The following is a 26,917-nucleotide window of genomic DNA, read 5'->3' as shown; positions in this document are numbered from 1 at the left end:
CTTGGGCCAAGAAACACGAGCAATGGACATTAGACCGGTGGAAATCTATCGTTTGGTCTGATGAGTCCAAATTTGCGATTTTTGGTTCCAACCGCCGTGTCTTTGTGAGACGCAGAGTAGGTGAACGGATGAGCTCCACATGTGTGGTTCCCACCGTGAAGCATGGAGGAGGAGGTGTGATGGTGTGGGGGTGCTTTGCTGGTGACACTGTCTGTGATTTATTTGGAATTTAAGACATACTTAACCAGCATGGCTACCACAGCATTCTGCAGCGATACGCCTTCCCATATGGTTTGCGCTTAGTGGGACTATCATTTGTTTTTCAACAGGACAATGACCCAACAGACCTCCAGGCTGTGTAAAGGCTATTTGACCAAGAAGGAGAGTTATGGAGTGCTGCATCAGATGATCAGGCCTCCACAATCACCCGACCTCAACCCAATTGAGATGGTTTGGGATGAGTTGGACCACAGAGTGAAGGAAAAGCAGCCAACAAGTGCTCAGCATATGTGGGAACTTTTTCAAGAAGACTGTTGGAAAAACATTCCAGGTAAAGCAGGTTGAGAGAATACCAAGAGTGTGCAAAGCTGTCATCAAGGCACAGGTGGCTACTTTGAAGAATCTCAACGAAAAAAAATATTTTGATTTATTTAACAGTTTTTTTGGTTACTATTCCATATGTATTATTTCATAGTTTTGATGTCTTCACTTTTATTCTACAATGTAGAAATGTAGAAATAGTTTGTCCAAAACTTTTGACTGATACTTTATAAATAAATGATTAGATAAATATTGAATTTGGCCTTTACTACTGTGTGTGTGTGTGTGTGTCCAGATCTCCACCCAATTGAACACTTTTGGGAGATATTGGAGCGGTGCCTGAGACAGCGTTTTCCCACTATCAACAAAACACCAAATGATGGAATTTTTCATAGAAGAATGGTGTCGTACCCTTCTGATAGAGTTCCTGACCTTAGTATTCTTTGTTTTCTTTATTATTTTGGTTAGGTCAGGGTGTGACAAGGGTGATGTATATGTTTTTACCCCTGTCTAGGCGTTTTGTATGTCTATGGGTTGTTACTAGTCTAGGTGTTATGTATGTCTATGGTTGCCTAGATTGGTTCTCAATTAGAGGCAGCTGTTTATCGTTGTCTCTGATTGGGAACCATATTTAGGCAGCCATTTTTCCTTGGATATTTCGTGGGTTATTGTTTATGGTAGGTTGTCTGTGTCTGCACTTGTTTATATATAGCGTCACGTTTGTTTAAGTGTTCTTCGTTAATTAATAGAATGTATTCACATCACGCTGCGCCTTGGTCTCCTCCATTCAACGAACGTGACATCTAGACACTTGTAGAATCTACGTCAATGAGCATTGAAGCTGTTCTGGCGGCTCGTTGTGGCCCCATTAAGACACTTTATGCTGGTGTTTCCTTTATTTTGGTAGGTACCTGTATGTTATGATCTCAGTGGCCTGCAGTATTTCTCACTGTCCTGTTGAGACAGCGCAAATAACAGTGTGTTATAATACAGCTCTTTGTCAAGTCATTAATCTCACACCCGTCATGTCCCATACCAACACACAAACACAACTTCCCTTATTAAATTGTGTGCATACCATCGTCTTTATTCACATCTATACAATAGGCCTACTTATTCCAATGACGTTAAAGATCGAGACTAATGCTATATACCCGAATACATCAATCTTACTGTAATGTTTTGACAATGATTACTTTACCATAAACATGAAACACAAATATTTATTTCACGATGCTCGGTTGCAATGTGTGGGTGAATCAATTAGTAAATGTACTTTTTTTAAATACATTTTTTTTAAATGTCAAGCATCGGTCTTGATAGGCTCCACAGAGTGGAACTCCTGTCATCTCATCATGTCAACAAACAGTAGACAGGCTGCCGAAGCAGTGATGTCACAGGGAGACAATGTAGCCAAGCCCAGGATTGGACTTCAGCTCACCCACGAGTCCCTCTGTATGTAGGTAGCCATGACTACCGTCTGCCAATGGCTGCACTCTCAACAGCTCCCTGGCTCCCACAATCAGGGGCAGCTGAAAGACAACAGTAGGGACAGAGCTATTGAACAAGAGAGGGCTTGAATAGCAAGGTAAGAGGCAGCTTTTCATATGGTATACTTAGTCAATAAAGATTCTGTTTTTTTGGTTATGGGCAGTATATTTTAAAAAACCTTTATTTAACCATTCTAAAATACGACTTACTTCTTTGGGTGCTTAACAGTAGGCCACATGTGAACTGTATGTAGATGGAATATATTTACTCAGTGTACAGAAGGTTAATTCACACAGAAAACATTTGATATGCATCCACATTTTGTTTTCCTTGTAAAGATTTTTCAAATTCTATTTGACTGCAACACAAACACAAGGCATTTGGAGTCCAGTCACAACGGTGTTATAATTAACCGCACTGCATTGTTACAGATTGGGTGTGAACTCAGAGCAGAACAAACAAACACTGGAAAAGTCAAACGCATTTTTTTCTTCCATGAATAGTGGTAATAATAGCAGACTACGAACTGCCACTAACATGAGACTCGATCAATCCTTATCCCCTTTTTCCAACCCTCTGACCAGGGCCTGTGGATACAGTGTGTGCCCGGATGGACTTGGCCCAGCTATGGGGGGGTGAGAACCGCGGCCTCTCCCACGTGGAAGGCAGCGACGACTGGGGTGATGAGTTAGGAGGACTGGGTGTTATACCCTTCAGTCATTCCCTCATCCCTCTCAGAGACTCTCGTCCACTCGTCCTCACCGATCTGGACATGTGGGACAGCAGGTCTCACTTTAAATCTCAGGTAAGGAACGATTTGTGATTTATGTAGGTGACTTGTGATTTGTGTTATGAATGAATTATTTAGATCATGGCGAGGCGATTTTTGAGTGATGTTTTGTTCTGTTAGTCCTTAGCGTGGAGTATGGCATGTAGGACTGGAGGGTTCCTCTCCAAAATGAGCACCGGGTGAGAACAGAAGTTTTTTTTGTAACCTTAAAGACATGATGTTAGTTTTTTTTTGATGTACTTCTATTCAAGGTTGCACCTTGACTCTAGGTTGGTTTGAGCACTGCCTTTCACCTTTAAAAAGGTAGGTTTACTCAAGCCGCTTGTATGATTTGATATTGATGACATCTGTTTCATGTGTCCTAGCACCTCCGCTAATGGCAGAGACAGTGGCTTCAGCAGACAGAGTGACCCAGGGCTGGGTAAAAGAAGATGGCAGTCGATGTCTCGCCTGGCCCCCGAGGGCGCACCCCGGTCCCTCTCCCCTGTCTCCCCAGGGGTTGAGCTGAGAGCAGCCCTGGAAGAGAGTGGCTTTAGGTATGAGCCTTTATAATGCCTTATAGCAAGGTAATTAGAGAGACATAATATAGTATAACCCTTTATAATGCCTTATAGCAAGGTACTTAGAGACATAATATATTATAACCCTTTATAATGCCTTATTAGATAGACATAACCTGCTGTATTATAAGCCTTATAACAAGGCATTATAAATGTCATGGATAAATATAAGGTATTTATGTTATCTTATTATAAGGTACTACTTAGGGTGACATAGAATGTTACAAAGCCTTATAATAAGGTATTATAAAGTCTCGTATACACTTATAAACCTGTAATAAAGCATTGTATCTGCAGGCGAGCAGAGCTGGTGCAGAGGCTGCGGGAGGCCCATGGACGTCTGGACAGCCAGACAGACCTGCTGAAGAACAGAGACGCACAGCCGCAGCACAGCAGTAGTACTGCACAGCTGCTGGAGACGAAACACAAGGTAAGTGAGAAAGATCTCTGGACTTTAAAAAATAGATATTCTGCGGTTTAATGAATCAGAAGGTCTACTATCTCTGTGTACACTCTGAACTTAGAAACTATCTGGCTTTAATGAATCAGAAAGTCTACTATCTCTGTGTACACTCTGAACTTAGAAACTATCTGGCTTTAATGAATCAGAAAGTCTACTATCTCTGTGTACACTCTGAACTTAGAAACTATCTGGCTTTAATGAATCAGAAAGTCTACTATCTCTGTGTACACTCTGAACTTAGAAACTATCTGGCTTTAATGAATCAGAAAGTCTACTATCTCTGTGTACACTCTGAACTTAGAAACTATCTGGCTTTAATGAATCAGAAGGTCTACTATCTCTGTGTACACTCTGAACTTAGAAACTATCTGGCTTAATGAATCAGAAAGTCTACTAATGAAAATCTGGCTTTAAAGAAAGTCTACTATCTCTGTGTACACTCTGAACTTAGAAACTATCTGGCTTTAATGAATCAGAAAGTCTACTATCTCTGTGTACACTCTGAACTTAGAAACTATCTGGCTTTAATGAATCAGAAAGTCTACTATCTCTGTGTACACTCTGAACTTAGAAACTATCTGGCTTTAATGAATCAGAAAGTCTACTATCTCTGTGTACACTCTGAACTTAGAAACTATCTGGCTTTAATGAATCAGAAAGTCTACTATCTCTGTGTACACTCTGAACTTAGAAACTATCTGGCTTTAATGAATCAGAAAGTCTACTATCTCTGTGTACACTCTGAACTTAGAAACTATCTGGCTTTAATGAATCAGAAAGTCTACTATCTCTGTGTACACTCTGAACTTAGAAACTATCTGGCTTTAATGAATCAGAAAGTCTACTATCTCTGTGTACACTCTGAACTTAGAAACTATCTGGCTTTAATGAATCAGAAAGTCTACTATCTCTGTGTACACTCTGAACTTAGAAACTATCTGGCTTTAATGAATCAGAAAGTCTACTATCTCTGTGTACACTCTGAACTTAGAAACTATCTGGCTTTAATGAATCAGAAAGTCTACTATCTCTGTGTACACTCTGAACTTAGAAACTATCTGGCTTTAATGAATCAGAAAGTCTACTATCTCTGTGTACACTCTGAACTGGTCTTTAATGGTCATAATGTACTCTTAACTTAGAAACTACCCAGGACAGCCAGAGTCCCCTCTCAAGGTTTCTTCCTTCTTGAAGTTTTCCAACACCATTGTTGGTGTTCAGGCTCACCCTCAACCCGTTTGTCCCAAACCATTGTTGGTGAATCAGGCTCATCCCTCAACTGAACTTGTCCCAACACCATTGTTGGTGTTCAGGCTCATCCCTCAACCCACTTGTCCCAACACCATTGTTGGTGTTCAGGCTCACCCTCAACCCGTTTGTCCCAACACCATTGTTGGTGTTCAGGCTCACCCTTTCAACCCGTTTGTCCCAACACCATTGTTGGTGTTCAGGCTCACCCCTCAACCCGTTTGTCCCAACACCATTGTTGGTGTTCAGGCTCACCCCTCAACCCGTTTGTCCCAACACCATTGTTGGTGTTCAGGCTCACCCCTCAACCCGTTTGTCCCAACACCATTGTTGGTGTTCAGGCTCACCCTCAACCCGTTTGTCCCAACACCATTGTTGGTGTTCAGGCTCACCCCTCAACCCGTTTGTCCCAACACCATTGTTGGTGTTCAGGCTCACCCCTCAACCCGTTTGTCCCAACACCATTGTACCTGCACTTGTTTTTTGGGGTCTAGACCAGACTTTGTCTGGTCTTTGGGGTTCAGGCCTTGTCTGGTCTTTGGGGTTCAGGTCAGGCTTTGTCTGGTCATTGGGGTTCAGGTCAGGCTTTGTCTGGTCATTGGGGTTCAGTTCAGACTTTGTCTGGTCTTTGGGGTTCAGGTCAGGCCTTGTCTGGTCTTTGGGGTTCAGGTCAGGCTTTGTCTGGTCTTTGGGGTTCAGGTCAGGCCTTGTATGGTCTTTGGGGTTCAGGTCAGGCTTTGTCTGGTCTTTGAGGTTCAGGTCAGGTTTTGTCTGGTCTTTGGGGTTCAGGTCAGGCTTTGTCTGGTCTTTGAGGTTCAGGTCAGGCTTTGTCTGGTCATTGGGGTTCAGTTCAGACTTTGTCTGGTCTTTGGGGTTCAGGTCAGGCCTTGTCTGGTCTTTGAGGTTCAGGTCAGGTTTTGTCTGGTCTTTTGGGGTCAGGTCAGGCCTTGTCTGGTCTTTGGGGTTCAGGTCAGCCCTTGTCGGTTCTTTGGGGTCTAAGTCAGACTTTGTCTGGTCTTTGGGGTCTAGGTCAGGCTTTGTCTGGTCTTTGGGATTCAGGTCTGGCTTTGGGGTCTAAACCAGGCTTTGCCTGGTCTTTGGGGTTTAGGTCAGCCTTTGTCTGGTCTTTGGGGTTTAGGTCAGCCTTTGTCTGGTCTTTGGGGTCTAGGCCAGGTTCTGTCTGGTCTTTGGGGTTTAGGTCAGCCTTTGTCTGGTCTTTGGGGTCTAGGCCAGGTTTTGTCTGGTCTTTGGGGTTCAGGCCAGGTTTTGTCTGGTCTTTGGCGATCTTGCCAGGTTTTGTCTGGTCTTTGGGGTTCAGGCCAGGTTTTGTCTGGTCTTTGGGGTTCAGGCTCACCCCTCAACCCGTTTGTCCCACAGCAGCTGGCAGATGCAGTGAGTGCTCTTGAGCAGGAGAAGGAGGCAGCTGAGTTGAGCCGGTTTGAGGAAAGTCGACGTCGAGGAGAACTGCAAGACAAGTGAGTACAATGACTAAGCCGCTAAGAATGGCATTCATGGCATTGAATGAGTTCATGCCATTCCCAAATCCCAGTGTAGATGAACAGGACAGCTATTCACCATGCAGGGGCCATTTCCATTTCAATTCAGTCATTTCAGAAAAATAGATATAATTTAACTTCCTGAATGGACTGAATTGAAATGAAATTGACCCCAACCCTGGTATTCACCTCAGTTTTCAAACCTGATATAAAGAACTCCCAAAAGAGACGTCAGTCAATTCCATTTATATGTACATTTGAAGGGTTCTTCGACTGGAGATGGACATGTTGAAGATGAGGTCAAACCTGAGTGTTATCAAACCTGCGGCCCCAAGAACTAACAACAACCCACTCAGCAGGACCTCACCTGTTACACAACAAGACTTGTTCAGAGAGGTACACTGTTTAAACCTCAATGGACAAAACTCTTTGGTCCCAGATCTGTTTGTGCAACTCCTCTGATTGTTGTCATAACGACCATAAGAGTTGATGCAGCACAAACAGATCTGGGACCAGGTGACTTGTGGATAATCTTGTTTAGAGTAAAACCCCACTTATGTTTCAACTTTAAGCAGCACTACATCCATATGGATGTGTCTGTGTGTCTGTGTGTCCGTGTGTCTGTGTGTCCATGTGTGTCCGTGTGTCCGTGTGTCCATGTGTCCGTGTGTCCTTGTGTCCGTGTGTCCGTGTGTCCATGTGTGTCCATGTGTGTCCGTGTGTCCTTGTGTCCGTGTGTCCTTGTGTCTGTGTGTCCGTGTGTCTGTGTGTCCATGTGTGTCCATGTGTGTCCATGTGTGTCCGTGTGTCCGTGTGTCCATGTGTCCGTGTGTCCTTGTGTCTGTGTGTCCGTGTGTCCTTGTGTCCGTGTGTGTGTCTGTGTGTCCTTGTGTCTGTGTGTGTGTCCGTGTGTCCTTGTGTCCGTGTGTCCTTGTGTCCGTGTGTCCGTGTATCCTTGTGTCCGTGTGTCCTTGTGTCCGTGTGTCCGTGTGTCTGTGTGTCCCGTGTGTCCGTGTGTCCGTGTGTCTGTGTGTCCTTGTGTCCTTGTGTCTGTGTGTCTGTGTGTCTGTGTGTCCGTGTGTCCTTGTGTTCGTGTGTCCTTGTGTTCGTGTGTCCTTGTGTCTGTGTGTCCTTGTGTCTGTGTGTCCTTGTGTCCTTGTGTCCGTGTGTCCGTGTGTCTGTGTGTCCGTGTGTCCGTGTGTCCATGTGTGTCCGTGTGTCCGTGTGTCTATGTATCTGTGTGTCTGTGTGTCCATGTGTCCATGCAGGAAAAGCACAGAGCAGAGAGAGAGCTGTCCAGACTGAGAGAGGCCCTCAGAGAGGCCGAGGAGAGAGCAGAGGCCCTGGAGACAGAGAGAGACCTTCAGCAACTACACACCTCTAAAGAGGTTAGTCCAACAACTAGCCTCGTCTAATGTTGTTTCTGTCCCAAATGACACCCTGTTCCCTGTCGTGTCCACAACCTTTGACCCAAGGATTAAAGGCCCTAGTCTGTCTGTGTAGTTTTGCCAACTCCTGTGTTCATTGTTAACATTTTATTTTATTTTAAATGTAACCTTTCTTTAACTAGACAAGTCAGTTATGAACAAATTCTCATTTACAATGACGACCTACCGGGGAACAGTGGGATAACTGCCTTGTTCAGGGGGTAGAACGACATATTTTTACCTTGTCAGCTCGGGGGATTCGATCCAGCAACCTTTAGGTTACTGTCCCCAACGCTCTAATGAACAGGCAGCTTTTAAATCATTGATGTACATCAGGAGAAAAAGGGGTCAGAGAACACTTCCTTGTGGTACTCCACAGTTTATACAGACACTTCTATTCCTATTCATTTTAGTATCTTTCCCACTCTGTCACCCCAGCCCTGTTCTCTCCCTACCTCCCACTCTGTGTCTCCAGCCCTGTTCTCTCCCTACCTCCCACTCTGTGTCTCCAGCCCTGTTCTCTCCCTACCTCCCACTCTGTGTCTCCAGCCCTGTTCTCTCCCTACCTCCCCATTCTGTGTCCCCAGCCCTGTTCTCTCCCTACCTCCCACTCTGTGTCCCCAGCCCTGTTCTCTCCCTACCTCCCACTCTGTGTCTCCAGCCCTGTTCTCTCCCTACCTCCCACTCTGTGTCTCCAGCCCTACCTCCCACTCTGTGTCTCCAGCCCCCTACCTCCCACTCTGTGTCTCCAGCCCTGTTCTCTCCCTACCTCCCACTCTGTGTCCCAGCCCTGTTCTCTCCTACCTCCCACTCTGTCTCCAGCCCTGTTCTCTCCCTACCTCCCACTCTGTGTCTCCAGCCCTGTTCTCTCCATACCTCCCACTCTGTGTCTCCAGCCCTGTTCTCTCCCTACCTCCCACTCTGTCTCCAAGGCTACAAAACACACGCTGAAGCACTTTTCACCGACCTTTCTCTCCCTACCTCCCGCTCTGTTTCTTCCAGGCTCAGAGGACTGTGTTGAACCAGACAGAGGAAGTGAACCAGAGACTGGGTCGGGCCTTGCAGACCCACAGTGAGCTGAAGGACCAGCTGAGTGAGGCACGCAGTAAGCTGGGTCAGGCCACTCTGGTGAGTGGCAGGGTTGGGATCAATTCCATTTCATTTCAGGAAACCTTTGTTCATCACTCAAAGGGACATACAGCATAAACTCTAGTCCTGGACTAGAAAAAACATAGTCAATGGACGTTCTTTTTAATCCTGAGGACTGAGTTTAATCAGTGTTTGGGAAACCAACCCAAAGTCCTCTTTCACTTCACCGACTGGTCCTAACCACCCTCTCTGTCGAGCAGGAGAGGGACCTTCTGACCTCCAAGGTGTTGCGGCTGGAGGACAGTGTGGAGGACCTGAAGATCAAGCTGACCGGGGCCATGTCTGACAAGGACCGCTTACTGCAGGTCTCCATCCATCCTCTGTCTACTAGCTAAACACTGTGGCCCCAATCCTAACTTCACATCCATGCATGATGAGTTATCGTGCAAATCTTCCATTAACATCCAAAGTGTGATCGTGATCATCGAGATAAGGGCATGCATCTCGAGTATAACGATGCAAAGATCCAAAAGTAGTTGGCATAGATGCTTTGTCTTGATGAACACCTGCGTATGTTCTGTCATGTATGCTGTACAGGAGAAGGCAGACCTGCACCAGCATGCTCAGGATCTGGAGCTGCAGTTGGAGAGGGCCCAGAGAGGCAGGGAAGGCTACACAGACCAGGTGTGTGAGCTCAGCAACCAGCTGGCTGAGGCCAAGGCTCACACCAACAGGCAGGGGCAGGAGACTGTGCAGATGAAACAGGAACTTCTGACTGTGACAGAGGTGTGAAGTTTGAAAGAACTTGGTTTGGTTATGGACTGTGACGTAGCAGGTTTAAAAGATTTACCAGAACAATGCACCCTAAAAGGTGAAACTTTCTATTAAAACATATCTGAAACGTTCCGTATATATTTACCAGAACAATGCACCCTAAAAGGGGAAACTTTATATTTAAAACCCTATTTCTAGTCTCAGTGCTGTACCTGTTGGTTCCACTTGTTGAGCTGAATTGTTTTGTACTCTGTGACTGAATTTTCTTCCTTGCTTAAGTGTTCCGTATCCCGTCTGAATGTTTAACCACATCTATCTCTTTGATATTGGACAGATGAATGAAAAGATGACATCAGAGCTAGAGATGGTCAGACAGAGGCTGGAGTCCTCATTGGCTCAGCTGCATGAGCTGGGGGCGGAGAGAGTCATCCACACCAATCAGATCGCAGCTCTGGAGACGGAGCGCTCGCAGCTGATTGGAGAGAAGCAGGAGTTGACGAGTGCTATTGGACGGGATGGAAGACAGGAGGAGGAAGTGACAGAGTTGAGGGAGAATTGTTGTCAGCTCAGGTGAGAGGAATAACAGACTGCAAATGTAAATTTAGAGATCACCACTTGGTATCATAGCCTTATGTTCAAATCAACCCCTAACTGTGACCCCGACCCCAAGATCCTAGATGACAATTTCACCAGAGTGCGAGATAGAGATACTACCCGTTGTTGCGGTGACTGTATTGCCGCCACACTGGCAGTCATGAGTCATGACCGCAGTAAAATCGTCGCAGTAATCTCCTCTTGTTCACTTTGTACATGCATTGGTAGTACCCAACTCGCTAATGACCATCAGGTCACTAATGGCCTGGTACTCAGGTCTCTATTGTTCCTCCATCAGGTCCTAATGGCCTGGTACTCAGGTCTCTATTGTTCCTCCATCAGGTCCTAATGGCCTGGTACTCAGGTCTCTATTGTTCCTCCATCAGGTCCTAATGGCCTGGTACTCAGGTCTCTATTGTTCCTCCATCAGGTCCTAATGGCCTGGTACTCAGGTCTCTATTGTTCCTCCATCAGGTCACTAATGGCCTGGTACTCAGGTCTCTATTGTTCCTCCATCAGGTCCCTAATGACCTGGTACTCAGGTCTCTATTGTTCCTCCATCAGGTCCTCACTAATGGCCTGGTACTCAGGTCTCTATTGTTCCTCCATGGCCTGGTACTCAGGGCTCTATTGTCCCTCCATCAGGTCACTAATGGCCTGGTACTCAGGTCTCTATTGTTCCTCCATCAGGTCCTAATGGTCTGGTACTCAGGTCTCTATTGTTCCTCCATCAGGTCCTAATGGCCTGGTACTTAGGGCATTAGTGATTAGTCTGATATATTCCGCTTGACAGGTGATATTCCTCTTGATAGGTGATATTCTGCTTGACAGGTGTACATACAGGATACATACAGTATCTAGTCTGATAAATGAACAGTCTATAGCCAGATAACATACAGTATCTAGTCTGATAAATGAACAGTCTATAGCCAGATAACATACAGTATCTAGTCTGATAAATGAACAGTCTATAGCCAGATAACAGACAGTATCTAGTCTGATAAATGAACAGTCTATAGCCAGATAACATACAGTATCTAGTCTGATAAATGAACAGTCTATAGCCAGATAACATACAGTATCTAGTCAGATAACATACAGTATCTAGTCTGATAAATGAACAAGCCTACAGTCTAGTCTGATAAATGAACAAGCCTACAGTCTATAGCCAGATAAGATAACATACCAGATAACATACAGTATCTAGTCTGATAAATGAACAAGCCTACAGTCTATAGCCAGATAACATACAGTATCTAGTCTGATAAATGAACAGTCTATAGCCAGATAACATACAGTATCTAGTCTGATAAATGAACAAGCCTATAGCCAGATAACAGACAGTATCTAGTCTGATAAATGAACAGCTATAGCCAGATAACTACAGTCTGATAAAGCCAGATAACATACAGTATCTAGTCTGATAAATGAACAGTCTATAGCCAGATAACAGACAGTATCTAGTCTGATAAATGAACAGTCTATAGCCAGATAACATACAGTATCTAGTCTGATAAATGAACAAGCCTACAGTCTATAGCCAGATAACATACAGTATCTAGTCTGATAAATGAACAGTCTAAGCAGATAACTACAGTCTATAGCCAGATAACATACAGTATCTAGTCTGATAAATGAACAGTCTATAGCCAGATAACATACAGTATCTAGTCTGATAAATGAACAGTAAGCCTATAGCCAGATAACATACAGTATCTAGTCTGATAAATGAACAAGTATCTAGTCTGATAAATACAGTCTATAGCCAGATAACATACAGTATCTAGTCTGATAAATGAACAGTCTATAGCCAGATAACAGACAGTATCTAGTCTGATAAATGAACAAGCCTATAGCCAGATAACATACAGTATCTAGTCTGATAAATGAACAGTCTATAGCCAGATAACAGACAGTATCTAGTCTGATAAATGAACAGTCTATAGCCAGATAACATACAGTATCTAGTCTGATAAATGAACAGCCTATAGCCAGATAACATACAGTATCTAGTCTGATAAATGAACAGTCTATAGCCAGATAACATACAGTATCTAGTCTGATAAATGAACAGTCTATAGCCAGATAACATACCGTATCTAGTCTGTTAAATGAACAGCCTATAGCCAGATAACAGACAGTATCTAGTCTGTTAAATGAACAGCCTATAGCCAGATAACAGACAGTAGACCAACTCATATTCTGTTCTTCTAAAATCCATTTTCTTCATATCATAATGTTTCTTTAGACCTGAATAAAATAAATCATGGATTTATTGTGATGGTGTAATACTAAATTGATTTATTAGACTTAAAAAAATACATTTTTTAATGTAGTGGGTCCAAAGGCTTGTTTGTGTGGAGGCCTGGAGTTGTCAAACGTGTTTATGCTAATTAACGGTCCATTACCGTGAGACACGTTTTTTGACTTTTGCATGACAATGACCGGCTGACACAATTTCATGACTGCCACAGGCCTATTTACACCTATCCAATCCTCTCAGATCTACACAAGTGCATTGTGGGTAGAGGCTATGGGGTTGATTTTTGTTTCGTAATGTCTTTAACACAACAACTATGGACATGCATTAATGATAGGATTGTCATCGTTAACGTCAATAACATCACATCACATCACCAGTGAATCCCAGGATGCCTTGGAGTCAGAGAACCAGAGGCTGCATGAATGCTGCCTGACCTTGGAGGCAGAGCTCCTGGAAAAGGAGGAGGGGCTGTGTCAGAAGGGGGAGGAGCTGCAGAGGTTGGAGGCTGAGTCGGCTCAGAACATGGAGGAGCTGAGGGGTGTGGCCTCACACTGGAGCGAGAAGTGGCAGGATGTGGCTATGGCGTTACAATCCACCCAGGCAGAACTAGAGGAACTCAGAGAGAAGAACCCTGGAGATACAGTAAGATGAAATTGTCTCTAACATACCGTGGCTGCAGAATAAATTAAATCAAATCGGTCAATCAATTGATCAAGCAATCACCTTATTTTACGTACCCTAGCTGTAGACACACAAAAAACAATTTCAATGTGATCGCTTATTGATCCTAAGTGTTCTGTATTGTTGATCTGTGTAGTTGTGTGATTTGTGGCTTTCAGCTTCAAGAGGAGGTGGTACGGCTGAAGGTGGAGGTTGAGAGACTTCAGGGACAGAGAGATAAGTGAGCGTGTACTATCCGGACGGACATTTCGATTAGACCGATTTATGAATCTTAACCATAACATGAATGTGTTCTTTGTCCAGGGAAGAGATCCAGACTCTTCATCAGCACTGGACCAGTAAAGAGGCAGAGCTGAGCAGAGTCATTAAAGATGCCGGTTCTCTGCTGAAGGTAGAGCTGAACGCTTGTAAACAACAGTTGGAGCTGGAGAGGAGCCGGACTCAGGCTCTACACAACAGACTCAAAGTTAAAGACAACCCTCATATATTGGGTAAAATGTTTAATTTATTAATTAATTTGTTTAGCAATTCATTTATTCATAAATACATTCAAAGGGAATAGAGCAGTGATAGGAAACCGTGGCCCTGGAGGGCCGCAGGTACGTCGTGTTTTAGATTTAACCGACCTGGAAGAGCAGGTGTGAAAAAATGTAGACAATCACTGATAATGATCAATTAACTAAGTTTCTCAGTGTGCTGCCTAGTTGTCTCAAAATCCTGCAGTACCAATGGCACTCCAGGAACAGGGTTACCAAACCCCTGGAATAGAGTGAGGATCTCTGTCTGTGGTGAAAGTGGTGCACTATAAAACACAAGGAGTTGACACTGTTGTCCTCTGCAGGTAGGGGAACGGTAGAAACGTTTGATAAAGGGACAGAGACAGAGTGAGTATGATCCCATTCTTCTATTAAATATATCACAATGATGTATTTTCTACGAACGTAGAACCAGGACTACTTGCACAAGCATAGTAAGGTTTCAATTATGAAGAATCTAAATATCGTCTGTCTCTAGATTCTGAATGCACTTAAATGCATCTTGATTTACCCACAGAGACGCAGAGAGACACATTACATGGTGACATAGAGTGACACAGAGAGATACAGAGAGACACATTACACGGAGACACAGAGGCACAGAGAGATACAGAGAGACACAGAGTGACACAGAGTGACACACGGATACAGAGACACATTACATGGAGAAACAGAGGCACAGAGAGACGGGGACATGGAAACACGGAGACACAGGAACATTTTAATTTTGTCTTTCCTAGTATACCACAACAGACACGGGATGAACAGGTCTCGCTGGAGGAGCTGGGCCAGGTGAGGGCAGAGCTACTGATGGTCTCCCTGGAGGAGGTGGATGGGGGCCAGGTGAGGGCAGAGCTACTGGAGGAGGTGGATGGGCCCAGGTGAGGGCAGAGCTACTGATGGTCTCCCTGGAGGAGGTGGATGGGGGCCAGGTGAGGGCAGAGCTACTGGAGGAGGTGGATGGGGCCCAGGTGAGGGCAGAACTACTGATGGTCTCCTGGAGGAGGTGGATAGGCCCAGGTGAGGGCAGAGCTACTGATGGTCTCCCTGGAGGAGGTGGATGGGGGCCAGGTGAGGGCAGAGCTACTGGAGGAGGTGGATGGGGCTTAGGTGAGGGCAGAACTACTGATGGTCTCCCTGGAGGAGGTGGATGGGGGCCAGGTGAGGGCGGAGCTACTGATGGTCTCCCTGGAGGAGGTGGATGGGGGCCAGGTGAGGGCGGAGCTACTGGAGGAGGTGGATGGGGCCAGGTGAGGGCAGAGCTACTGGAGGAGGTGGATGGGGGCCAGGTGAGGGCAGAGCTACTGGAGGAGGTGGATGGGTCCAGGTGAGGGCAGAGTTACAGATGGTCTCCCTGGAGGAGCTGGGCCAGGTGAGGGCAGAGCTACAGATGGTCTCCCTGGAGGAGGTGGATGGGGGCCAGGTGAGGGCAGAGCTGCTGATGGTCTCCTGGAGGAGGTGGATGGGGGCCAGGTGAGGGCAGAGCTACTGGAGGAGGTGGATGGGGGCCAGGTGAGGGCAGAGCTACTGGAGGAGGTGGATGGGGGCCAGGTGAGGGCAGAGCTACTGGAGGAGGTGGATGGGTCCAGGTGAGGGCAGAGTTACAGATGGTCTCCCTGGAGGAGCTGGGCCAGGTGAGGGCAGAGCTACAGATGGTCTCCCTGGAGGAGGTGGATGGGGGCCAGGTGAGGGCAGAGCTGCTGATGGTCTCCCTGGAGGAGGTGGATGGGGGCCAGGTGAGGGCAGAGCTACTGGAGGAGGTGGATGGGGGCCAGGTGAGGGCAGAGCTACTGGAGGAGGTGGATGGGGGCCAGGTGAGGGCAGAGCTACTGGAGGAGGTGGATGGGGGCCCAGGTGGATGGGGCCCAGGTGAGGGGCAGAGCTACATAAATGAGTGAGACATGTTGAGGGACAGAGACACTAAACTGGAGGAGCAGCAACATGAGCTACAGTCAGCCAGGGGACAGGTGGGGTAGACAGTTAATCAATCAATTAAACAATCAGACAATTTGTTCATGTGTTTCCCTCTTCTGCACACCCTGACTGTCATGAGGTGTCACAGCTAAATAGTGAACTTCAGAGGCTGGAGCTGGAAGTGGCAGAGAGAGAACAGCACCTGAGGGAGAAGTATGTTGAGCCTTATCTGTAACATGTACATTTTGAAAATTAACAGCTAAATTAAATCTCTCACAGCTAATCCAAAGATGACCCATGACGAGAGAATGTAGTCTCATGTCATGTATCATTGTAGTCTCAATGTAGTCTCATGTCAAACGTGTCATTGTCCCGTTTGCAGGGAACATGCTCTGAGGAGTCTGGAGAGACTGAGAGATGCCGAGAGGACAGAGGCGCAAATCAAGGTTTCTACACTGGAGCTGAAGGTATTGAAGGGCTCTGATCACTTTTCAAGGGAATTACTGTATATCTTTGACATTTTGTCCATTATGAAAGATACCTCCCACTTTCTCTCTCTCTCTCTCTCTCTTTTGCTTTTTCTATCACTATTTCTCCTCCCCCCACTCTCTCTCATTGCCACAGTTGATTAACCTAAAGGAGCAGGCCGGTGGAGAAGGTCTATGTCATGGAGGCCAAGAACAAGCTCAGCACACTGACTCACTGAGGTCTCAGCTAGAGGGTAAGGGGTTTCTATGGGAACAGCAGGAGAAGCCAGTGGAATCATTGCACTTCAGCGTTGAACTTCTGTCTTGCTCACAGAGTGCAGGAGGAGAGCCAATCAGCTGCAACAGGAGAGAGACCAGGCAGTTCAGAGGCTACAGACTCTACGCCGGCTACATCAGGTAGACTATACACAGACAGTGTTCCATCAGGTAGACTATACACACAGACAGTGTTCCATCAGGTAGACTATACACATAGACAGTGTTCCATCAGGTAGACTATACACATAGACCGTGTTCCATCAGGTAGACTATACACACAGACAGTGTTCCATCAGGTAGACTATACACACAGACAGTGTTCCATCAGGTAGACTATACACATAGACAGTGTTCCATCAGGTAGACTATACACATAGACAGTGTTCCATCAGGTAGACTATACACACAGACAGTGTTCCATCAGGTAGACTATACACATAGACAGTGTTCCATCAGGTAGACTATACACATAGACAGTGTTCCATCAGGTAGACTATACACATAGACAGTGTTCCATCAGGTAGACTATACACATAGACAGTGTTCCATCAGGTAGACTATACACATAGACAGTGTTCCATCAGGTAGACTATACACAGACAGTGTTCCATCAGGTAGACTATACACATAGACAGTGTTCCATCAGGTAGACTATACACATAGACAGTGTTCCATCAGGTAGACTATACATATAGACAGTGTTCCATCAGGTAGACTATACACATAGACAGTGTTCCATCAGGTACACTATATGTATAGACAGTGTTCCATCAGGTAGACTATACACATAGACAGTGTTCCATCAGGTACACTATATATATAGACAGTGTTCCATCAGGTAGACTATACACATAGACAGTGTTCCATCAGGTAGACTATACACACAGACAGTGTTCCATCAGGTAGACTATACACATAGACAGTGTTCCATCAGGTAGACTATACACATAGACAGTGTTCCATCAGGTAGACTATACACATAGACAGTGTTCCATCAGGTACACTATATGTATAGACAGTGTTCCATCAGGTAGACTATACACATAGACAGTGTTCCATCAGGTAGACTATACACATAGACAGTGTTCCATCAGGTAGACTATATATATAGACAGTGTTCCATCAGGTAGACTATACACAGACAGTGTTCCATCAGGTAGACTATACACATAGACAGTGTTCCATCAGGTACACTATATGTATAGACAGTGTTCCATCAGGTACACTATATGTATAGACAGTGTTCCATCAGGTAGACTATACACAGACAGTGTTCCATCAGGTAGACTATACACAGACAGTGTTCCATCAGGTAGACTATACATATAGACAGTGTTCCATCAGGTAGACTATACACATAGACGGTGTTCCATCAGGTACACTATATGTATAGACAGTGTTCCATCAGGTAGACTATACACATAGACAGTGTTCCATCAGGTACACTATATATATAGACAGTGTTCCATCAGGTAGACTATACACATAGACAGTGTTCCATCAGGTAGACTATACACAGACAGTGTTCCATCAGCTAGACTATACACATAGACAGTGTTCCATCAGGTAGACTATACACATAGACAGTGTTCCATCAGGTAGACTATACACATAGACAGTGTTCCATCAGGTAGACTATACACACAGACAGTGTTCCATCAGGTAGACTATACACATAGACAGTGTTCCATCAGGTAGACTATACACAGACAGTGTTCCATCAGGTAGACTATACACATAGACAGTGTTCCATCAGGTAGACTATACACATAGACAGTGTTCCATCAGGTAGACTATACACAGACAGTGTTCCATCAGGTAGACTATACACATAGACAGTGTTCCATCAGGTAGACTATACACAGACAGTGTTTCATCAGGTAGACTATACATATAGACAGTGTTCCATCAGGTAGACTATACACATAGACAGTGTTCCATCAGGTACACTATATATATAGACAGTGTTCCATCAGGTAGACTATACACATAGACAGTGTTCCATCAGGTAGACTATACACACAGACAGTGTTCCATCAGGTAGACTATACACAGACAGTGTTCCATCAGGTAGACTATACACATAGACAGTGTTCCATCAGGTAGACTATACACACAGACAGTGTTCCATCAGGTAGACTATACACAGACAGTGTTCCATCAGGTACACTATATATATAGACAGTGTTCCATCAGGTAGACTATACACAGACAGTGTTCCATCAGGTAGACTATACACAGACAGTGTTCCATCAGGTAGACTATACACAGACAGTGTTCCATCAGGTACACTATATATATATAGACAGTGTTCCATCAGGTAGACTATACACATAGACAGTGTTCCATCAGGTAGACTATACACATAGACAGTGTTCCATCAGGTAGACTATACACAGACAGTGTTCCATCAGGTAGACTATACACAGACAGTGTTCCATCAGGTAGACTATACACAGACAGTGTTCCATCAGGTAGACTATACACAGACAGTGTTCCATCAGGTAGACTATACACAGACAGTGTTCCATCAGGTACACTATATATATAGACAGTGTTCCACACTCTAGTACGAGAAACCTTTAGCTTGGTCCCGGATTGTTTTTTGCGGCATACCAAATGACAAATAGGCAAGGGTAAAACACTACCATGTCTCATTACAGCTACTGAGGAAAGAGTCAGTTTATCCAGACAATATGAGTCATGCCTTTCCTTATCTACAGGCTACGGAACAGGAAGCAGCTGCAGGCAGCAAGAAAGAGAGAATGGTTTGTGTGGATAACATAGTGAACCAGGATAAACAGAGAAGACTGGTAACAGAACAGGTACAGTAGACTGTTAGAACAGGTATAGTAGACTGTTAGAACAGGTATAGTAAAATGTTAGAACAGGTACAGTAGACTGTGAGAACAGGTACAGTAGACTGTTAGAACAGGTACAGTAGACTGTTAGAACAGGTACAGTAGACTGTTAGAACAGGTATAGTAGACTGTTAGAACAGGTACAGTAAAATGTTAGAACAGGTACAGTAGACTGTGAGAACAGGTACAGTAGACTGTTAGAACAGGTACAGTAGACTGTTAGAACAGGTACAGTAGACTGTTAGAACAGGTACAGTAGACTGTTAGAACAGGTACAGTAGACTGTTAGAAGAGAACAGGTATAGTAGACTGTTAGAACAGGTACAGTAAAATGTTAGAACAGGTACAGTAGACTGTTAGAACAGGTACAGTAGACTGTTAGAACAGGTACAGTAAAATGTTAGAACAGGTACAGTAGACTGTTAGAACAGGTACAGTAGACTGTTAGAACAGGTACAGTAGACTGTTAGAACAGAACAGGTACAGTAGACTGTTAGAACAGAACAGGTACAGTAGACTGTTAGAACAGAACAGGTACAGTAGACTGTTAGAACAGAACAGGTACAGTAGACTGTTAGAACAGAACAGGTACAGTAGACTGTTAGAACAGGTACAGTAGACAGTTAAAACAGGTGCAGTAGACTGTTAGAACAGAACAGGTACAGTAGACTGTTAGAACAGGTACAGTAGACTGTTAGAACAGAACAGGTACAGTAGACTGTTAGAACAGGTACAGTAGACTGTTAGAACAGAACAGGTACAGTAGACTGTTAGAACAGAACAGACTTATAGAAGCTCCTCTCTTTGGTTTATTATTTGATATTTACATCATTGTTTGGATGACCAGCTGAAGAGTCTATTTAAGGAGCGTGAGCAGTTGGGTCAGGTCTATGGTAGATCAGCAGGAGGAGGAGGAGTTCTGCAAGACTGGGCACCGAAGTCGAAGGTCATCAAGGTAAGCTCAGATGTACAAAATATTGATGTTTTGTTCCCCGAGCCACTTAGTTATCATTTTTGCCTTATGGCAAGGTGCTCCATCATGCTGGGAAAGGTATTGTTCGTCACCAAACTGTTCCTGGGTGGTTGAGAGAAGTTGCTCTCGGAGGATGTGTTGGTACCATTCTTTATTCATGGCTGTGTTCTTCGGCAAAAATGTGAGTGAGCCCACTCCCTTGGCTGAGAAGCAGCCCCACACATGAATGGTCTCAGGATGCTTTACTGTTGGCATGACACAGGACTGATGGTAGCGCTCACCTTGCCTTCTCCGGACAAGCTTTCCGGATGCCCCAAACAATCGGAAAGGGGATTCATCCGAAAAAAGGACTTTACCCCAGTCCTCAGCAGTCCAATCCCTGTACCTTTTGCAGAATATCAGTCTGTCCCTGATGTTTTTCCTGGACAGAAGTGGCTTCTTTGCTGCCCTTCTTGACACCAGGCCATCCTCCAAAAGTCTTCACCTCACTGTGCGTACAGATGCACTCACACCTGCCTGCTGCCATTCCTGAGCAAGCTCTGTACTGGTGGTGCCCCGATCCCGCAGCTGAATCAACTTTAGGAGACAGTCCTGGCGCTTGCTGGACTTTCTTGGGCTCCCTGAAGCCTTCTTCACAACAATTGAACCGCTCTCCTTGAAGTTCTTGATGATCCGATAAATGGTTGATTTAGGTGCAATCTTACTGGCAGCAATCTCCTTGCCTGTGAAGCCCTTTTTGTGCAAAGCAATGATGACGGCATGTGTTTCCTTGCATGTAACCATGTTTGACAGAGGAAGAACAATGATTCCAAGCACCACCCTCTTTTGAAGCTTCCATCCTGTTATTCGAACTCAAATCAGCGTGATCTCCAGGCTTGTCCTGTGTTAACGAGAGAATCACTGACATGATGTCAGCTGGTCCTTTTGTGGCAGGGCTGAAATGCAGTGGAATGCAGTGGAAATGTTTTTTGGGGATTCAGTTCATTTGCATGGCAAAGAAGGACTTTGCAATTCATCTGATCTCTCTTCATAACATTCTGGAGTATATGCAAATTGCCATCATACAAACTGAGGCAGCAGACTTAGTGAAAATTAATATTTGTGTCATTCTCAAAACTTTTGGCCACGACCGTACACTACCGGTCAAAAGTTTTAGAATACCTACCTATTTCTTTATTTTTACTATTTTCTACATTGTAGAATAATAGTGAAGACATCAAAACGATGAAATAACAGATATGGAAACATGTAGTAACCAAAAAAGTGTTAAACACCAGAAGGCGCAGTGCATCTGGAGAGGCGAAGGTCGAGAGCCATGCGTCCTCCGAAACACAACCCAACCAAGCCGCACTGCTTCTTGACACAACGCACATCCAACCCGGAAGCCAGCCGCACCAATGTGTCGGAGGAAACACTGAACATCAAAATGGCCAGAAACAAATAATTTTCTTCTGAAACTCGTCAGTCTATTCTTGTTCTGAGAAATTTCACAAGGTATTGGAGTGGCCATCACAAAGCCCTGACCTCAATCTTATAGAACATTTGTGAGCAGAACTGAAAAAGCGTGTGTGAGCAAGGAGGCCTACAAACCTGACTAAGTTACACCAGCTCTGTCAGGAGGAATGGGCCAAAATTCACCTAATTTATTTTGGGAAGCTTGTGGAAGGATACCTAAAACGTTTGACCCAAGTTAAATAATTTAAAAGGTTTCTACCAAATACACTCAATTAGTATGTAAACTTCTGACCTACTGGGAATGTGATGAAAGAAATACAAGCTGAAATAAATAATTCTCTGCTATTATTCTGACATTTCACATTCTTCAAATAAAGTGGTGATCCTAACTGACCTAAGACATGGCATTTGTACTTGGATAAAATGTCAGGAATTGTGAAAAATTGAGTTTAAATGTATTTGGCTAAGGTGTATGTAAACCTCTGACTTCAACTGTATGTAGTAGGTATATCTAGCAGGTATATGTAATATTATCAGGTATATGTAACAAGTATATGTAGCAGGTATATGTAGCAGGTATACGAGTGTCTTGCTTCAATCTACTCCTCTTTCTCTCTATCAGAACTCCCTTGACACACTACACAGCCAGAGGAAGAGAGAGAAGGAGCTGATGAGGGAGCAGCAGTTTGCAGGACTGAGGCCTGTGTCTGAGGAGCAAGAAGAGGAGGACGACCCAGAGAGGGAGGTGGAGGAGGAGGTGACTCGCCTTAGGGAGGAACTCCACAGCAAGACCCACGCGGTAAGAAATCCTTCAAACATGTTTAAGTCTTTAAAGCCTTTATACGGCAGGCCTTAATAATGCCACCCCCGGGTGTTTACTATACTAACTGAGTGATAAATTAGCATCTGGACCCAACATGCAGAAACTAATATAATTAAAATGGCAGCATGATATTTCATTTAGCTGCTTACACACTGAAATGAAATCCTGCATGTCATCCAGCAGATTTCTTCTCAATGCATAAACACGCAGACTTATTTAACCCTGGCTTCTGTCTTTAATCAAACAGAAATGAGTCAGAAGGTGAGAGAGAGAGAGAGAGATTTTCCCTTGTGTACCCTTAACCATTTGTACATCGCTGCAACACTGTATGTATACGTAATATGACATTTGTAATGTCTTTATTGTTTTGTTTACTGTTAATTTTGATTGTTTATTTCACTTTTGTATATTATCTACCTCACTTGCTTTGGCAATGTTAACACGTTTCCCATGCCAATAAAGCCCCTTGAATTGAATTGAGAGAGAGAAAGGTGGAGGAGAGAGAGAGATGGAGGACAGAGAGAGAGAGAGAGAGAGAGAAAGGTGGAGGAGAGAGAGAGAGAGAGAGGTGGAGGGCAGAGAGAGAGAGAGAGAGTTGGAGAGCAGAGAGAGAGAGAGAGAGAGAAAGGTGGAGGAGAGAGAGATGGAGGGCAGAGAGAGAGAGAGGTGGAGGGCAGAGAGAGAGAGAGGTGGAGGGCAGAGAGAGAGAGAGGTGGAGGGAGAGAGAGAGAGGTGGAGGGCAGAGAGAGAGAGAGGTGGAGGGCAGAGAGAGAGAGAGGTGGAGGGCAGAGAGAGAGAGAGAGGTGGAGAGAGAGAGAGAGAGAAAGGTGGAGGAGAGAGAGATGGAGGGCAGAGAGAGAGAGAGGTGGAGGGCAGAGAGAGAGAGAGAGAGAAAGGTGGAGGAGAGAGAGATGGAGGGTAGAGAGAGAGAGAGGTGGAGGGCAGAGAGAGAGAGAGGTGGAGGGCAGAGAGAGAGAGAGGTGGAGGGCAGAGAGAGAGAGAGGTGGAGGGCAGAGAGAGACTCCATAATCACTCCTCTGTGAAATACAGCACAATAATAATCTGACATTACTTGTTATACTGGGAGGAATAATCCCATTTGTGGCTGAGGAGACTGGCTGACCTGGCCAGAGGCACTGATACCGACCACATGTGCTTCCACAATGGCCCCCTTTTCCCTCTATAGTGCACTACTTTTGACCAGAGCCCCATAGCTGCACCATATAGGGAATAGGGTGTCATTTGGGACTCCGACCACATCTGACTGACTAACTAACTCCCCCCTAAGAGTAGAAGAGGCCTGGACAAGAAGTTGACTTGCTTCCAAGGGGTGGCGCTACAGAGTAATGTTTGTAGCCTTACAAAACATGCCTCAAATTGGGACACATTTCTCGTCAGACCCCCCAAAAAAAAATCCCACATTTGAAAAATGTAACTAAGCGCACGGCGTCGTTCCTTTGCCGTACACTCTTAGGACGTGCTATCTAGAATTTAAAAGGGTTATTCGGGTGTACCCATAGGAGAACCCTTTGAAGAACCCCTTTTGGTTCCGAAAATGGTTCTACACGGAATCAAATAGGGTTCTCCTATTTGGGAGAACCATTTTGAAACCTTTTTTTCTGAGTGTAGAAAGTCTGGTCAAATGAAAGGAGTAGATCTGTAGATTCAACCTTCAGTTCAGCTTAAAAATCAACCATTTCCCTCCATACCAGATGTCAGCGATGAGTGTGGAAATCAGCGATCTGAAAGAGAGAAATGAAAACCTCCAGAAAGGTGAAAGATGTGAATGAATCAGTCCCATTAGAAATCTATCTAGGCTTCTGATCTGTGTGTGGAAGTCTTAGATCTCAGTGGGTAGTGGCAGTGTACAGTACCAGTCAAACGTTTGGACACACCGACTCATTCAAGGGTTTTTCTTTATTTTTGGTTTGACTATTTTCTACATTGTAGAATAATAGTGAAGACATCAAAACTATGAAATAACAAATGGAATCGTGTAGTAATCAAAAAAGTTTAAAACAAATCAAAATATATTTTCAATTTGAGATTCTTCAACCTAGTCACCCTTTGCTTTGATGACAGCTTTGCACACTCTTGACATACTCTCAACCAGCTTCATGAGGTAGTCACCTGGAATGCATTTTTGATTTGTTTAACACTTTCTTTGGTTACGACATGATTCCATATGTCTTCATTGTTTCGATGTCTTCACTATTATTCTACAATGTAGAAAATAGTTTTTAAAAAATAAGAAAAACCCTGTAATGAGTAGGTGTGTCCAAACTTTTGACTGGCACTGTATATACAGCTGGCAGATTTGGAATGGTTTCAGATGGCAGTTTTCTGACCCTGGCTATGCCTAACCCTAACCATACCTTAACATTAACCTTAACTTAACCAATTTCGATCACTCTGCTTGACCTTAACCATTGGATCTGCTGACTGAATATCCACTGCTTGGGATTAATGTGTGTGCTTAAAATCCATGTGCTTATGTCCTCCAGAACAGGGGCATACCGGTACCCAAAACTGGACTAGTACAGTATAATTGTCAGCTTAGCATTTGATAATCAAACTGAGATAATGCAAATCAAAAACTGCTCAGGCTTCCTTCTAGATCTGAGTTGGTTTGTTATACCAGACATATTAAAGTGTTCGGGTGAAGAGAACTCAGAACCCAGAGAGGGCAACACAATTAATTAAACAATCTCAGCACCCAGAACCACATTTTGAGACTACTCAGGAAAAACATTACAGCACTTATTTTTCCGATGGAATGCTTCCAGGTTGAAAGAAGCATTATGACATCACTTGACGTGAACATTCCCTCAGAGTGGTTATGGGTAAAGCCTCTGTTCTGGATCTCCGGCGCTTTTTCTGATCTGAAATGGCTTCGGAAATGATCGTGTTTGACAACATTACATCAACAGACCGTCATCTACTAAACTGAAAAAATTATTTAAATGATGTTGAATTAATCTGATTCCATGTGTGCTGTTATGTTGACCTGACCTAACCAACCTAGGTCACAGTAAAACCACTTATGAAGGCTTTATGCCGAAATGTTTTTAAAGTGATCAATGCCCATTACATCTAAAAATCCATTTGGGTGTCTAGCACTTGGGATTTTTTAAATTACTCAACACTTTTAGTTGGGTTTGATTTCCCTGTTTTCCTGACCCAGCCAAGCTAAGGTTTCAGCCACAGATCCAAGGGTTGGGCGCCACAGCGTCTAACTCTTCAGAGAAGACCACGTCAGAGAGTGAGGAGCCTCTTCTATTGGAGAGAGACATGCAGAGGGGATCATCATCATCATCATCACCACCACCCCGCTGGGAAGATGGAGTGTTCCTGGCTAGGCAGGTGCAGATCGGCAGCCCTGAATTGGAGGGGGAGGAAGAGGAAGATGGAGGCTGTGGCTGATGCATACCTGGTCCTAATTTGCTCCCTACCCCTTCTCCTTGGCCCTGAACTACTTCAAGGTTGTCAGATCTGAAGCATCTATATACGTAGAAGCAGTATTGTTGTAGAGCTTCCACTATATTGCTTCCACCCCTACAGATCTGCAAACATTGAAGCTAATGGAGTCCTCAGTCTTCGTGTGAAGTCTTACTATAGTCATGCAATGATACAAATCCTAAAAAGGTTGTACAAACCAGTGTTAATGTCAATCTACTGATTAGTGGTTATAAATGTGGTGCTTTTGTTGATGATTAACAATGAAACAGGAAGTGAAATGTGTTCCATTGATAATAGTGAGATGACAACAGAGGATGATTTTCTGTAATACGCCTACGCTATATAAGCTAATGATCCAATGAATAGGGCTGTGTAATAGTAGTAATGTTAATGTGGTTAATACATTAAAACTACAATGTTACCACATACAGCACAACAATTCTGGAGGTTTGTGATTTGCCCATTTTGTTGTAATTAAAAAACGATTGCATTAACTCACGATTGTTTGCAATTGATTTAGAATGAGAACGATCTGTCATCCAACTCCCTGAATAAGGACAAATGTAAGATCTCATTAGTCTTGAGTTGAACAACTCTTTTTATTTCAGATAATGTACAACTCACAAAGCTACAAAAATAATTGTATGCAGTGTAATCCACTCGTATGATATGAGGCCTTATACAGTGTGAAGAACAAGTATTTGATAACCTGCAAAATCGGCAGTGTTTCCTAC

At 44.3% G+C, this 26,917-nt stretch overlaps 1 protein-coding gene across 5 annotated transcripts; it reads left to right on the top strand.

The window, feature by feature from the left end:
• The first annotated feature begins 1,955 nt into the window (after positions 1–1,955).
• On the top strand, positions 1,956–26,671 carry LOC112236248 (trichohyalin). Of its 5 annotated transcripts, none has more exons than XM_042301886.1 (26): positions 1,991–2,128; positions 2,616–2,836; positions 2,942–3,000; positions 3,187–3,357; positions 3,679–3,811; positions 6,473–6,567; positions 6,852–6,984; positions 7,857–7,976; positions 9,018–9,143; positions 9,365–9,469; positions 9,702–9,890; positions 10,213–10,448; positions 13,113–13,377; positions 13,575–13,636; positions 13,720–13,907; positions 14,258–14,300; positions 14,693–14,744; positions 16,006–16,079; positions 16,249–16,333; positions 16,491–16,587; positions 16,668–16,750; positions 19,336–19,437; positions 20,321–20,428; positions 22,524–22,700; positions 24,437–24,497; positions 25,909–26,671. In XM_042301886.1, the coding sequence occupies exons 2-26, from the start codon at positions 2,642–2,644 to the stop codon at positions 26,145–26,147; spliced, it is 3,198 nt and encodes a 1,065-aa protein (XP_042157820.1). In that variant the 5' UTR covers positions 1,991–2,128; positions 2,616–2,641; the 3' UTR covers positions 26,148–26,671. The 5 variants fall into 5 exon arrangements, with proteins under 5 accessions (XP_042157822.1, XP_024260597.2, XP_042157820.1 ...); XM_042301887.1 differs by having other exon boundaries at positions 1,993–2,128; positions 6,470–6,567; positions 9,702–9,788; XM_042301885.1 differs by having other exon boundaries at positions 1,993–2,128; positions 6,470–6,567.
• The last annotated feature ends 246 nt before the right edge of the window (positions 26,672–26,917 follow it).

The sequence above is a fragment of the Oncorhynchus tshawytscha genome, linkage group LG19 (genome assembly GCF_018296145.1).
Source record: "Oncorhynchus tshawytscha isolate Ot180627B linkage group LG19, Otsh_v2.0, whole genome shotgun sequence".
Lineage (NCBI taxonomy): Eukaryota > Metazoa > Chordata > Actinopteri > Salmoniformes > Salmonidae > Oncorhynchus > Oncorhynchus tshawytscha.
Note: the sequence above shows the minus strand (reverse complement) of the source record. Positions and strands in the feature narration are given on the sequence as shown.

Coding starts and splice junctions, on each gene's coding strand:
- LOC112236248 (XM_042301885.1), top strand. CDS start 2,642: ATGGACTTGGCCCAGCTATGGGGGGGTGAGAACCGCGGCCTCTCCCAC. Junction 3,001..3,186: donor CTCTCCAAAATGAGCACCGG/GTGAGAACAGAA, acceptor CATGTGTCCTAG/CACCTCCGCTAATGGCAGAG. Junction 3,812..6,469: donor TGCTGGAGACGAAACACAAG/GTAAGTGAGAAA, acceptor TTTGTCCCACAG/CAGCTGGCAGATGCAGTGAG.